The 12,129-nt window shown below is 43.2% G+C and overlaps 1 protein-coding gene across 1 annotated transcript in view; it reads right to left on the bottom strand.

Annotated features, from left to right (window-relative positions):
* The window catches only part of LCAT (lecithin-cholesterol acyltransferase), a 131,419-nt gene that overhangs the window by 89,695 nt on the left and 29,595 nt on the right, over positions 1-12,129 (bottom strand). Inside the window, exon 4 of the mRNA XM_083165104.1 lies at positions 9,574-9,669. Within this exon, the coding sequence (XP_083021230.1) occupies positions 9,574-9,669 (96 nt within the window). The remainder of the gene's footprint in view (positions 1-9,573; positions 9,670-12,129) is intronic.

Below are 12,129 nucleotides of genomic sequence, written 5' to 3'. Positions count from 1 at the left end.
AAAAATGTATTTTTTTCATTTTCACTGCCCAGTTGTACCAAAATTGATGAAACCCCTGGGGGTTTGAAATGTACACTATACCCCTAGATGAATTCCCTGAGGGGTGTAGTTTGCAAAATGGGGTGACTTGTGGGGGGGTTCCACTGTATTGGTAATGCAACATAGCACCCACCATTCATTCCACCAAAATCTGTGCTCCAAAATCCAAAAATCACTCCTTCCCTTCTGAGTCCTGCCATGCACCCAACTGGTATTTTTTGGTCACATGTGAGGCATTGCCGTACTCGGGAGAAATTGGGGCACAGATTTTGGGGTGCTTTGTCTCCTTCATTCCTTGTGAAAATGATAAATTTTGAGCCAGAACTGCATGTTTGTGTAAAAAAATGTAATTTTCCATTTTCACATCCCAGTTATACCAAAATTGGTGAAACCCCTGGGGGTTTGAAATGTACACTATACCCCTAGATGAATTCCCTGAGGGGTGTAGTTTGCAAAATGGGGTCACTTGTGGGGGGGTTCCACTGTATTGGTGCTTGGGGGGTCTTGCTAATGCGACATAGCACCCACCAAAATTCCACCAGAATCTGAGCTGCAAAATCCAAAAATCACTCCTTCCCTTCTAAGTCCTGCCATGCACCCAACTGGTATTTTTTGGTCACATGTGAGGCATTGCCGTACTCGGGAGAAATTGGGGCACAGATTTTGGGGTGCTTTGTCTCCTTCATTCCTTGTGAAAATGAAAAATTTTGAGCCAGAACTGCATGTTTGTGTAAAAAAATGTAATTTTCCATTTTCACATCCCAGTTGTACCAAAATTGGTGAAACCCCTGGGGGTTTGAAATGTACACTATACCCCTAGATGAATTCCCTGAGGGGTGTAGTTTGCAAAATGGGGTCACTTGTGGGGGGGTTCCACTGTATTGGTGCTTGGGGGGTCTTGCTAATGCGACATAGCACCCACCAAAAAAACACCAGAATCTGAGCTGCAAAATCTAAAAATCACTCCTTCCCTTCTAAGTCCTGCCATGCACCCAACTGGTATTTTTTGGTCACATGTGAGGCATTGCCGTACTCGGGAGAAATTGGGGCACAGATTTTGGGGTGCATTGTCTCCTTCATTCCTTGTGAAAATGAAAAATTTTGAGCCAGAACTGCATGTTTGTGTAAAAAAATGTAATTTTCCATTTTCACATCCCAGTTGTACCAAAATTGGTGAAACCCCTGGGGGTTTGAAATGTACACTATACCCCTAGATGAATTCCCTGAGGGGTGTACTTTGCAAAATGGGGTGACTTGTGGGGGGGTTCCACTGTATTGGTGCTTGGGGGGTCTTGCTAATGCGACATAGCACCCACCAAAAAACCACCAGAATCTGAGCTGCAAAATCTAAAAATCACTCCTTCCCTTCTAAGTCCTGCCATGCACCCAACTGGTATTTTTTGGTCACATGTGAGGCATTGCCGTACTCTGGAGAAATTGGGGCACAGATTTTGGGGTGCATTGTCTCCTTCATTCCTTGTGAAAATGAAAAATTTTGAGCCAGAACTGCATGTTTGTGTAAAAAAATGTAATTTTCCATTTTCACATCCCAGTTGTACCAAAATTGGTGAAACCCCTGGGGGTTTGAAATGTACACTATACCCCTAGATGAATTCCCTGAGGGGTGTACTTTGCAAAATGGGGTGACTTGTGGGGGGGTTCCACTGTATTGGTGCTTTGGGAGTCTTGCTAATGCAACATAGCACCCACCATTCATTCCACCAAAATCTTTGCTGCAAAATCCAAAAATCACTCCTTCCCTTCTGAGTCCTGCCATGCACCCAACTGGTATTTTTTGGTCACATGTGAGGCATTGCCGTACTCGGGAGAAATTGGGGCACAGATTTTGGGGTGCATTGTCTCCTTCATTCCTTGTGAAAATGAAAAATTTTGAGCCAGAACTGCATGTTTGTGTAAAAAAATGTAATTTTCCATTTTCACATCCCAGTTGTACCAAAATTGGTGAAACCCCTGGGGGTTTGAAATGTACACTATACCCCTAGATGAATTCCCTGAGGGGTGTACTTTGCAAAATGGGGTGACTTGTGGGGGGGTTCCACTGTATTGGTGCTTGGGGGGTCTTGCTAATGCGACATAGCACCCACCAAAAAACCACCAGAATCTGAGCTGCAAAATCTAAAAATCACTCCTTCCCTTCTAAGTCCTGCCATGCACCCAACTGGTATTTTTTGGTCACATGTGAGGCATTGCCGTACTCTGGAGAAATTGGGGCACAGATTTTGGGGTGCATTGTCTCCTTCATTCCTTGTGAAAATGAAAAATTTTGAGCCAGAACTGCATGTTTGTGTAAAAAAATGTAATTTTCCATTTTCACATCCCAGTTGTACCAAAATTGGTGAAACCCCTGGGGGTTTGAAATGTACACTATACCCCTAGATGAATTCCCTGAGGGGTGTACTTTGCAAAATGGGGTGACTTGTGGGGGGGTTCCACTGTATTGGTGCTTTGGGAGTCTTGCTAATGCAACATAGCACCCACCATTCATTCCACCGAAATCTTTGCTGCAAAATCCAAAAATCACTCCTTCCCTTCTGAGTCCTGCCATGCACCCAACTGGTATTTTTTGGTCACATGTGAGGCATTGCCGTACTCGGGAGAAATTGGGGCACAGATTTTGGGGTGCTTTGTCTCCTTCATTCCTTGTGAAAATGAAAAATTTTGAGCCAGAACTGCATGTTTGTGTAAAAAAATGTAATTTTCCATTTTCACATCCCAGTTGTACCAAAATTGGTGAAACCCCTGGGGGTTTGAAATGTACACTATACCCCTAGATGAATTCCCTGAGGGGTGTACTTTGCAAAATGGGGTGACTTGTGGGGGGGTTCCACTGTATTGGTGCAACATAGCACCCACCATTCATTCCACCAAAATCTGTGCTGCAAAATCCAAAAATCACTCCTTCCCTTCTGAGTCCTGCCATGCACCCAACTGGTATTTTTTGGTCACATGTGAGGCATTGCCGTACTCGGGAGAAATTGGGGCACAGATTTTGGGGTGCTTTGTCTCCTTCATTCCTTGTGAAAATGAAAAATTTTGAGCCAGAACTGCATGTTTGTGTAAAAAAATGTAATTTTTCATTTTCACATCCCAGTTGTACCAAAATTGGTGAAACCCCTGGGGGTTTGAAATGTACACTATACCCCTAGATGAATTCCCTGAGGGGTGTAGATTGCAAAATGGGGTGACTTGTGGGGGAGGTTCCTAACTTTTAGCACTTATGGTGCCTAGAAACCTACATGGTGCCTAAAAAAAAATCTCATAAAAAGGAGGCTCCAAAATCAAGTAGGTGCTCCTTCTATTATGAAGCCTGTGGTTTGGTCAACGTGCACACTAGGGCCACATATAGGATATTTTTGAAAACAAAAGAATTGGGGGAATCAATTTTTAGTCACATTTCTCTAGTAAAATCTACTGTATTCGTTAGAAAAATGTATTAAAATTGAAACTCTGCAAAAAAAAAGAAATTTTGAAATTTCACCTACACTTTGTTTTAATTCCTGTGAAACACCTAAAGGGTTAACAAACTTCCAAAATGCTGTTTTGAATACTGTGAGGGGTGCAGTTTTTGAAATGGCATCATTTATGGGGGTGTCTCACATACAAGTCCCTCAAAGTCACATCAGAACTGAACTGGTCCCTAAAAAAATCAGTGTTTGAAATTTTCATGAAAATTTGAGAATTTGCTATTCATATTGTAAGCCTCCTAGTGTCCAAAAAAATTAAAAGGAAGTTGAAATAATGATGGAAACATAAAGTAGACATATGGTCTATGTTAGTTATTAACTATTTTGAGTGGTATGATTATTTGTCTCACAAGCAGAAAATTTAACATTTTGCAAATTGCAAAATTTTCCATTTTTTCACGATATTTTGGTATTTTTCACAAAAAAACACAGACTGTATCGACGAAAATTTACCACTAACTTGAAGTACAATGTGTCACGAGAAAACAATCTCAAAATCACTGGGATAAGTAAAAGCAAAAAAAAGTTATCCCCACTTAAGTGAGACATGTCAGATTTGAAAAAAAGGGCTCTGTCATGAAGGCACAAACTGGCTCTGTCATGAAGGGGTTAATTAAAAAACGTACGCATTTTTATAGAGCACTTCTAAGATTATATCCACATACTAGTCCACCACATTAGTAGATTTACCGGCAGGGATAGGATTAACATTTAAGACATCCAAACATCAGCGCATCGGCACGCACATACAAATGAAAAGAATAGGGATGAAGCGTCTGGGAAACGCTCACGTGTATTTGTATATTATCCACAATGACATCAATCAAACCTCCGTATTCACGGAGTTAGCGCAACACAAGCATTCAGAGCGCATACTATGGCCCTTATTCTGGTTGGTGCGGCCGGAGCCGCATATGCGGCTCCGACCGTGCAGGCGAATCCCCGCCTTCCATACGGATCGCCACGGCCGTCCGTACGCGGACATGTGGCGGTCCGCATGAAAATGGCGGGGGATACGCCTCCACCATCTTGGAGCAGCCCCCTGCATTCGATGGTCACCGACCATCGAAGGCAGGGCCGCACGCTCCACCAGATCCCGCACCCATAGACCTCACGGACACTTGTCCGTGTGAAAGCATGTATGGGGGCGGGCAGCTGACATCCGGCGATGTCAGATGCCCGCCCCCAACACAGCCTCATTACCATGCGTACACCCCGCGTTTGCATGGGAACGCCCATGAAACGCGGGGCGTATGCATAGGGAAATGAGGCTAAGTAGCCCCTCACGCCCCTATCCACCCCCTTTGCGGCGGAAAAAAAAAATGTGCGGCGATTTCGCCTGCACATGCGCAGAGTGCCCTCTGCACATGCGCAGAGCGAAAACATCGGCGGAACGGCCGCAAGCGGCCGTTACCGCTTAGATCAGAATAAGGGCCTATATGCGACTCCCACGCTTTTAAAAGCCTTAATACTGACAGGCAATAGACACGCACGCTCTCCACAGCCGGCATCTGAAACCGGAAAGACCATATTAGGAGAATGGAACGCACATACGTCAAATGTGCGTTCCAAACTCTATCCTCCGCTACCAATTATCCTCACTATAACATTTATAAGGTGCTGTGATTTATATTCCATTTAAGACATTAAAAAGCGCATTTAGCAACCTTCTCAAACAGGAAGTTAATTTCCACGTATTTACCTTAAATACCGGGCTCTCGGCCTCTCTCTCTCATTCTCATTCTGAATGCAGAGCGAGGAGGTTACCACAGAGAGAACTCCGGGTAAGATAAACTGTGCATATTGCAACATTGTACCTGTCAAATTGAAACATCATTCTAACTGAGTTTGTGTAGAAATATGATTGTTTGTTGATCTTAAGAAACAACTGCTGTTCAGCGATTATATTATACTGTTTAGCAAAGACATTATGCAAAATTGGGTATGATCTGTAGTAATTTTAAAAATCACTGTATAAGTTATTACCCAAATATGTATTTATAATGATACACACCAACAAATGTATTTTTTTATAAGGTGTAGAAATACGACCCAAAGTAGGATTTAATGAAGATGACATGTTGAAATTTATGGACCTGTCTGAATGAATCTAAATCGAATTTAATTATAATACTTTGCTTGTGCACAGATAGTGCTCCCAGCAGGAATTTAATTGAATTATAATACTCTGCTCTCGCACAGATATTGTTCCTAACACGAACTCACACTAAACTTTCGACTCAGAAATTTCCATCTAATTGAGCCCCATCGAGAAATACTTGGTGGTAAGGATTAAATATTCCTCCAAATACCTTCTTCTCTCTTTTTCGCCAGCTCCTCCTTCCCCAAACCTTATTTTAATTTTTAATTTTTATTTTAATTTATTTATTTTATATATAAAATAGAACAAAAAACACAGATTAATTGCATATATCATTATTTTAGATATTTATTTTTATTGCATCAGCTGTGTTAAGCGGAAAACTTCCAAATAGGACCAGCTATACAAAATCCATTCACCCATTGGGTATGTAAGAAAATAAATTAAACTACTGGCTTTTATTGAATGAATGTGAATAAATTGTACATTGATATATCCCCCCCCCCCCCATTTTTTCTTCTGTACCATCCCCAGTTCTTACCCCTGATGAAGTCTTACAGACGAAACGTGTCGGGTTTCTTCACCAATAAAAGAACAATTTACCCAGAAATGGACTGAGCCTATTCATTGGGAACATCCTCAAACACAAGGACACTATTTCAGAAATGTGTATTCTGTTTTGAAATTGATATGTTATATTGGGAGGTACAGTTTCTTTACTAAGTAGCGCACCCCAATCACCCCCCACTTTCTCATATAAATATATATATATATATATCAGAAAAAGACAATGTGGAGAAGCGCTGGCTTCATAAACCTCAGTTTTGTCAATGGAGAAAAGTCCCAGAGTCTAATTGGAGCTCCCAGGGAAGAAATCTTTAACACGCACTAGGCCTTTAGTTTTGTGGCCGCTGCTTTTTCCACCCTTTTGAGAAGAATCCCAGGATCCCACGGGATTAACAGATATCTAGAACAAGAAAATGGGGGAAGCGCTTCATAGTGCAAGTATTGCTTTTTTAATATGAAACAAGTTTTCAATTAAAAGATCAGAGTAAAATGTACAACTCGTACCATTTAATACATCAGCGTGGGCTAGAAACTACCACGTGGTTTTTTTAAAAACAATTACCGACTCCACTTCCAATCTCAAGGCTGAGAACCACCGGGCAATGCTGCTGCGTCCTGTGTACCTCCGACACGCTGGACCTGCTGGCGCACTTATCCCTCTGCTCTCCCGGAACGTGGACGGCAGTAACAATACAGAGGCGTCTGGTACCAGACGCCTCTGTATTGTTACTGCCGTCCACGTTCCGGGAGAGCAGAGGGATAAGTGCGCCAGCAGGTCCAGCGTGTCGGAGGTACACAGGACGCAGCAGCATTGCCCGGTGGTTCTCAGCCTTGAGATTGGAAGTGGAGTCGGTAATTGTTTTTAAAAAAACCACGTGGTAGTTTCTAGCCCACGCTGATGTATTAAATGGTACGAGTTGTACATTTTACTCTGATCTTTTAATTGAAAACTTGTTTCATATTAAAAAAGCAATACTTGCACTATGAAGCGCTTCCCCCATTTTCTTGTTCTAGATATATATATATATATATATATATATATATATATATATATATATATATATATATATCTTGTAATGTGATGCGGCTTGGCACTCCAGCTCAGTACAGCAAATTCCCAGGTGCCTTTAGGTTTCAATAGGTAGCAAGGTTGTAGCGAAGTACAAGCAGACAGCGGCACTTAATGAGTTTTCAAAAGGTTGTATTAAATCATTCTCCAACGTTTCTTAAATAGAGTGATTTTACCGTGAGGCGTGTTCATTCAGTTCACTGAATGAACATGCCTCACGGTAAAATCACTCTATTTAAGTTTGATGTATGATCACTTCTGTTGTTGTTTCCTGCACCTTGACAAAGGGTGTTAGTCCCCGAAACGTTGGAGAATGATTTAATACAACCTTTTGAAAACCCATTGAGTGCCGCTGTCTGCTTGTACTTCGCTATAACCTTGCTATATATATAATATATATATATATATATATATATATATATATACACACACACACACACAGTGGTCGAAGTGGAAACTTTGAAGTGGGAGTATGGAAAAGTGTAGGGAGTAGTTATGTGTGGGTTCTGAAAAAGGGGGTATGGCCTCTTAAAAGGGCGCATGTCCTTGAGTGAAGTGTACCACCCCATATACACATTATGCAACACAACAATAGACCCCCTATTACTCGCCCCTTAAACATTATGCCACATGAAATAAGACATTTACATTATACTTACCCAGCATGAGCCAAAGTTTACATTATGCTACACAGATTGATCCAAAATTCACAAACGGAATAAGACAAGGGAAGGAGGTTGGATAGCTGTGACAAGTATAAGGTGTGCTCATTCCTCTAGTACAGGAGACTTTCTTTCTCTCCCTCAGCGATTGGTAGGCCATTGGTCCAAATGCTGATGCGCCACAATACTGGTGCCGGAGGGCTGACTACAGGAGGGCATACTGGGAGGTTGAAAGTTGACTAGAGGAGGGAATACTGGATGCGGCACCCCAAAAACCAGCACAAGCTAGAAAGCCCAGATCAGCACACCAGTGAAAATACTATAGTGTTAATAGGTATTGGGGTCTTATTCTGGTTCACTCTTAGGGGGGTATTCAATGCTCCGGCAAGCGCATGGCGGGTCCAGCAGCAGTAGCAGACCTCTGGCTCCAGCAGCCCCAGCTCTGACATCTGCTATCACCGCGCCGGGGCTGCCGGAGGTCTGCTGCCGCTGGAGCCGTCTCCCTACTGATCAGACAGGCAGTTTCCCGGCTCTCTCCCCATCCCGCAGACCTCCGGCTCCTGCCTGCATTACACGGCACCCTCACTGCAGTGTCATGACTGCAAATGTTGCCTTCCAATGTCAGCTGATGTCCCCCGCATCTCTGTGCTACACTAGAGCCACACTGACGGCTTGGAGGCTGACACATAAATTTGCGTGAATATACAGTATGTAACCAATATCTCTGAATTCTATTATCATGTGGTGTTCTAGATTAGTTACTAATACCATTCAGTGAGCTGGGAGAAACCATGCAGTTACTTACTAGTTTCCCATAGCAACCAATCAGATCCTGTCCTTCAGTTCTCAATTACCGCCTAGAAAATTACAGATCTCAAACTGTACCATGTTTATTTTCCCATGGGACGCACACTCCCTCATAGTCAATAGTGCATGGTAAATAGTATGCAGGTATTGTTGTACTCAGGGCTATTTTTCAGCAGGCTCCAGCAGGAACTGAGGCCCTCATTCTAGTTCACTCTTTCTGACAAAATATTTCTTAAGGTGCCCATACACGTTACAATTATTGTATACAATATTGTATACAATATCGCATCTCATCCGATCTGGGTTTTGCGATGACATCAAATGAGATGAGATCTAGTACAAAAAGTACGTGCTGCACATACTTTTTGTACTAGATCTCATCTCATCTGATGTCATCGCAAAACCGAGATCGGATGAGATGCGATATTGTATACAATATTGTATACAATAATTGTAACGTGTATGGGCACCCTTAGATGGACAAAACCATGTGCACTGCAGGTGAGGCAGGTGTAAAACCCCACCCAAATCTAATTATCTCTGCACAAGTAATACCTGCCTCACCTGCAGTGCACATGGTTTTGTCCATCTAAGAAATATTTTGTCAGAAAGAGTGAACTAGAATAAGGGCCTCAGTTCCTGCTGGAGCCTACTGAAAAATAGCCCTGGTTGTACTATATCGCACGTTATTGTGCTGCATATTATTGCAGTGTAGTTCAAATCGCATAGCACACATTGGATAGGCCTCAATTGCACCTCCCACACACTGCACTACTATGAGCTGATACAGTTTATTGTAAATCCAAGCTGGAAGTATCAGGTAATGGTCTTCTCTGTACTTACTGGGAGCGATTCGCCAGTCATAGGGAGCGGCGCGGACTGTCTCATCTCTCACGTAACCATTATTTACCAGGTTTTGTACGAGGGTGTGAAAATAACCTGGAAATGAATAGAAAATGGTTAATACATATATAAAATGTTTTTGAATCACAGCACCTTAGGTCAAAAGTTTCTTATTGACAAATAAAGGGTCAGTTGTGAGGTGTGCTACAGAATTCACTTCGGTCTTAGGGTGAGTTGAGTGGTGTGGGACAGGATTCACTTCTGTCTTAGGGTCAGTTGTGTGGTGAGGGACAGGATTCACTTCTATCTTAGGGTCAGTTGTGTGGTGAGGGACGGGATTCACTTCTGTCTTAGGGTCAGTTGTGTGGTGAGGGACAGGATTCACTTCTATCTTAGGGTCAGTTGTGTGGTAGGGACGGGATTCACTTCTGTGTTAGGATCGGTTTTGTGGTAAGGGACGGGATTCCCTTCTGTCTTAGGGCCAGTTGCATGGTGAGGGACAGGATTCACTTCTGTCTTAGGGTCAGTTGTGTGGTGAGGGACGGGATTCACTTCTGTCTTAGGATCAGTTGTGTGGTAAGGGACATGATTCACTTCTGATTGTCCACATAAATTAGGATTAGAAGCCACAAGCTCTGGTTTTGCCTTTTACTTTGACCATACATAATTTGAGTTGTCCTGGATCACAACCCAAGGCACCCATGAAAACATCCCGAAGGCCTTGACAAAGCTTATGTGAAACATGTGTCGGCTAGGATGTGGAGATGTCTATTACAATGAAATGTATCAATAAAATATGAATTTATGACTGCAGTTTTTATATTAGGCTGATACATGTGTAAGTATGATTAGAACCAGGAACCAACCCACAGTGAGCGGCACATACAGTGCAGGAATCTGACCAGCAATATAAACAACAGAGTGTGAGGATACTGATAGAACAGATCCCACACAGTATAGATCAGTGGTCAGGGAACTCGGTCCTTATTACCCCACACAGTGCATGTCTTGCTGGTAACCCAGCAGGTGCACAGGTGTACTAATTACTCACAGAAACATTTTATAAGGTTCGCAGGTTCGAGTTAATTATTTCACTTGTGATTCTGTGAGGAGACCTGCAAAACATGCACTGCGTGGGGTAATGAGGACCGAGTTCCCTGACCACTGGTATACAGTAGATCAATAGATTAAATTAGAGCAAATCACCGCCTCACAGTGTCCACTAGAGGGGGATCTATGATTAGCTAGCTCACACACAATTGTTATGTGTAATATACAGTATACTAAACACTGCAATATATAATCAGATCGGGGTATTTGATCTAATAACTGTACTTATATCAGGATATTAGCAGACCACTTCATTTGGTTGCCTGAGAATCAAGTTGACAAAGCACTGTGAATAACAGATACAAAGATACTTAGAAGAGTCCTTTGAAACAAATGTATCAAGCCTAAGATTGTAAGCTTGCAGCAGGGCCCTCTTACCTCCAGTTTGTTTATCGCTGTTTACAATTGTAAAGTGCAATGGAATCTGCTGCACTATATTGGTGTGTACACACGGTAGGGTATACCGTGCTATGCGAGTCCCGATGCGATCAGATCGCATCGGTACTCGCATCGCATGGCATGCATGTAATGGCACAATTTTGACTATATAGTGCAGATCTGCAATATATAGTCAAGGCAGCCAAGACTATCTGCCTTGCGATACGTGCAAGCACATCGGGATCGCAAGCAGATCGCAAGGGTTAAAACCCTTGCAATCTGCATGCGATCTGTATGCGATGCCGACGCGATGTTGACTATATCGTCAACATCAGGAGGTATATTGTACCGTGTGTACACACTATATAAGAAACTGTAAATAAATAAATAACATTGGCCCTTATTCTGATCGGTGCGGTAATATCCGCGTTAGTTCGTGCTGCCGATGTTTTGTGTCTGCGCATGTGCAGAGGCGTCTCTGCGCATGTGTGAGCAGGGCGTACGGCCAAATTCTGCATGAAATGTGTACACTATGAACAGGGGGTGGAGAGGGGCGTGAAGGGCTATTTGGGCTCATTACCATATGCATACTCCCCGCGTTTCATGGGAGTTCCCATGAAAACGATGGGCGTACGTATGGTAATGCGGCCGTGACGCACGTGTAGGGGGCGGACATATGACATTGCCGGATGTCAGCTGCCCGCCCAGATCCCTGCTTTTGCACGGAGAAATGCCCGTGTGGTCTCAGGTTGCGGGAGCTGGTGGAACACTCAGTCCAGCATTCGATGGTCTGCGACCATCGAATGATGGGGAGGTTACTTGAGATGAAGGAGGTGTATTCCATGAGAAATACACTTGCGGTCCGTGCGGACAGCTTCTTACCGCGTTCGGACGGAGTTGGCGATCCGTATGGAAGGCGGGGTTTCGGGCGCACGGTCCTGGCCGCACCGATCAGAATAAGGGCCAGAGTGTGGTAGCTGGGCTTCTGGGGTGCAGGCAGTGACCAGGCATTTTGGTGCTGTCAGTGGGGAGAAAACATGGTGCAGTAGACAGACAATCGACAATATA

The sequence above is a fragment of the Crinia signifera genome, chromosome 11 (genome assembly GCF_055691185.1).
Source record: "Crinia signifera chromosome 11, ASM5569118v1, whole genome shotgun sequence".
Taxonomy (NCBI): Eukaryota; Metazoa; Chordata; class Amphibia; order Anura; family Myobatrachidae; genus Crinia; species Crinia signifera.
The sequence above is the reverse complement of the archived record's forward strand: the minus strand, read 5'-3'. Positions and strand labels throughout refer to the sequence as shown.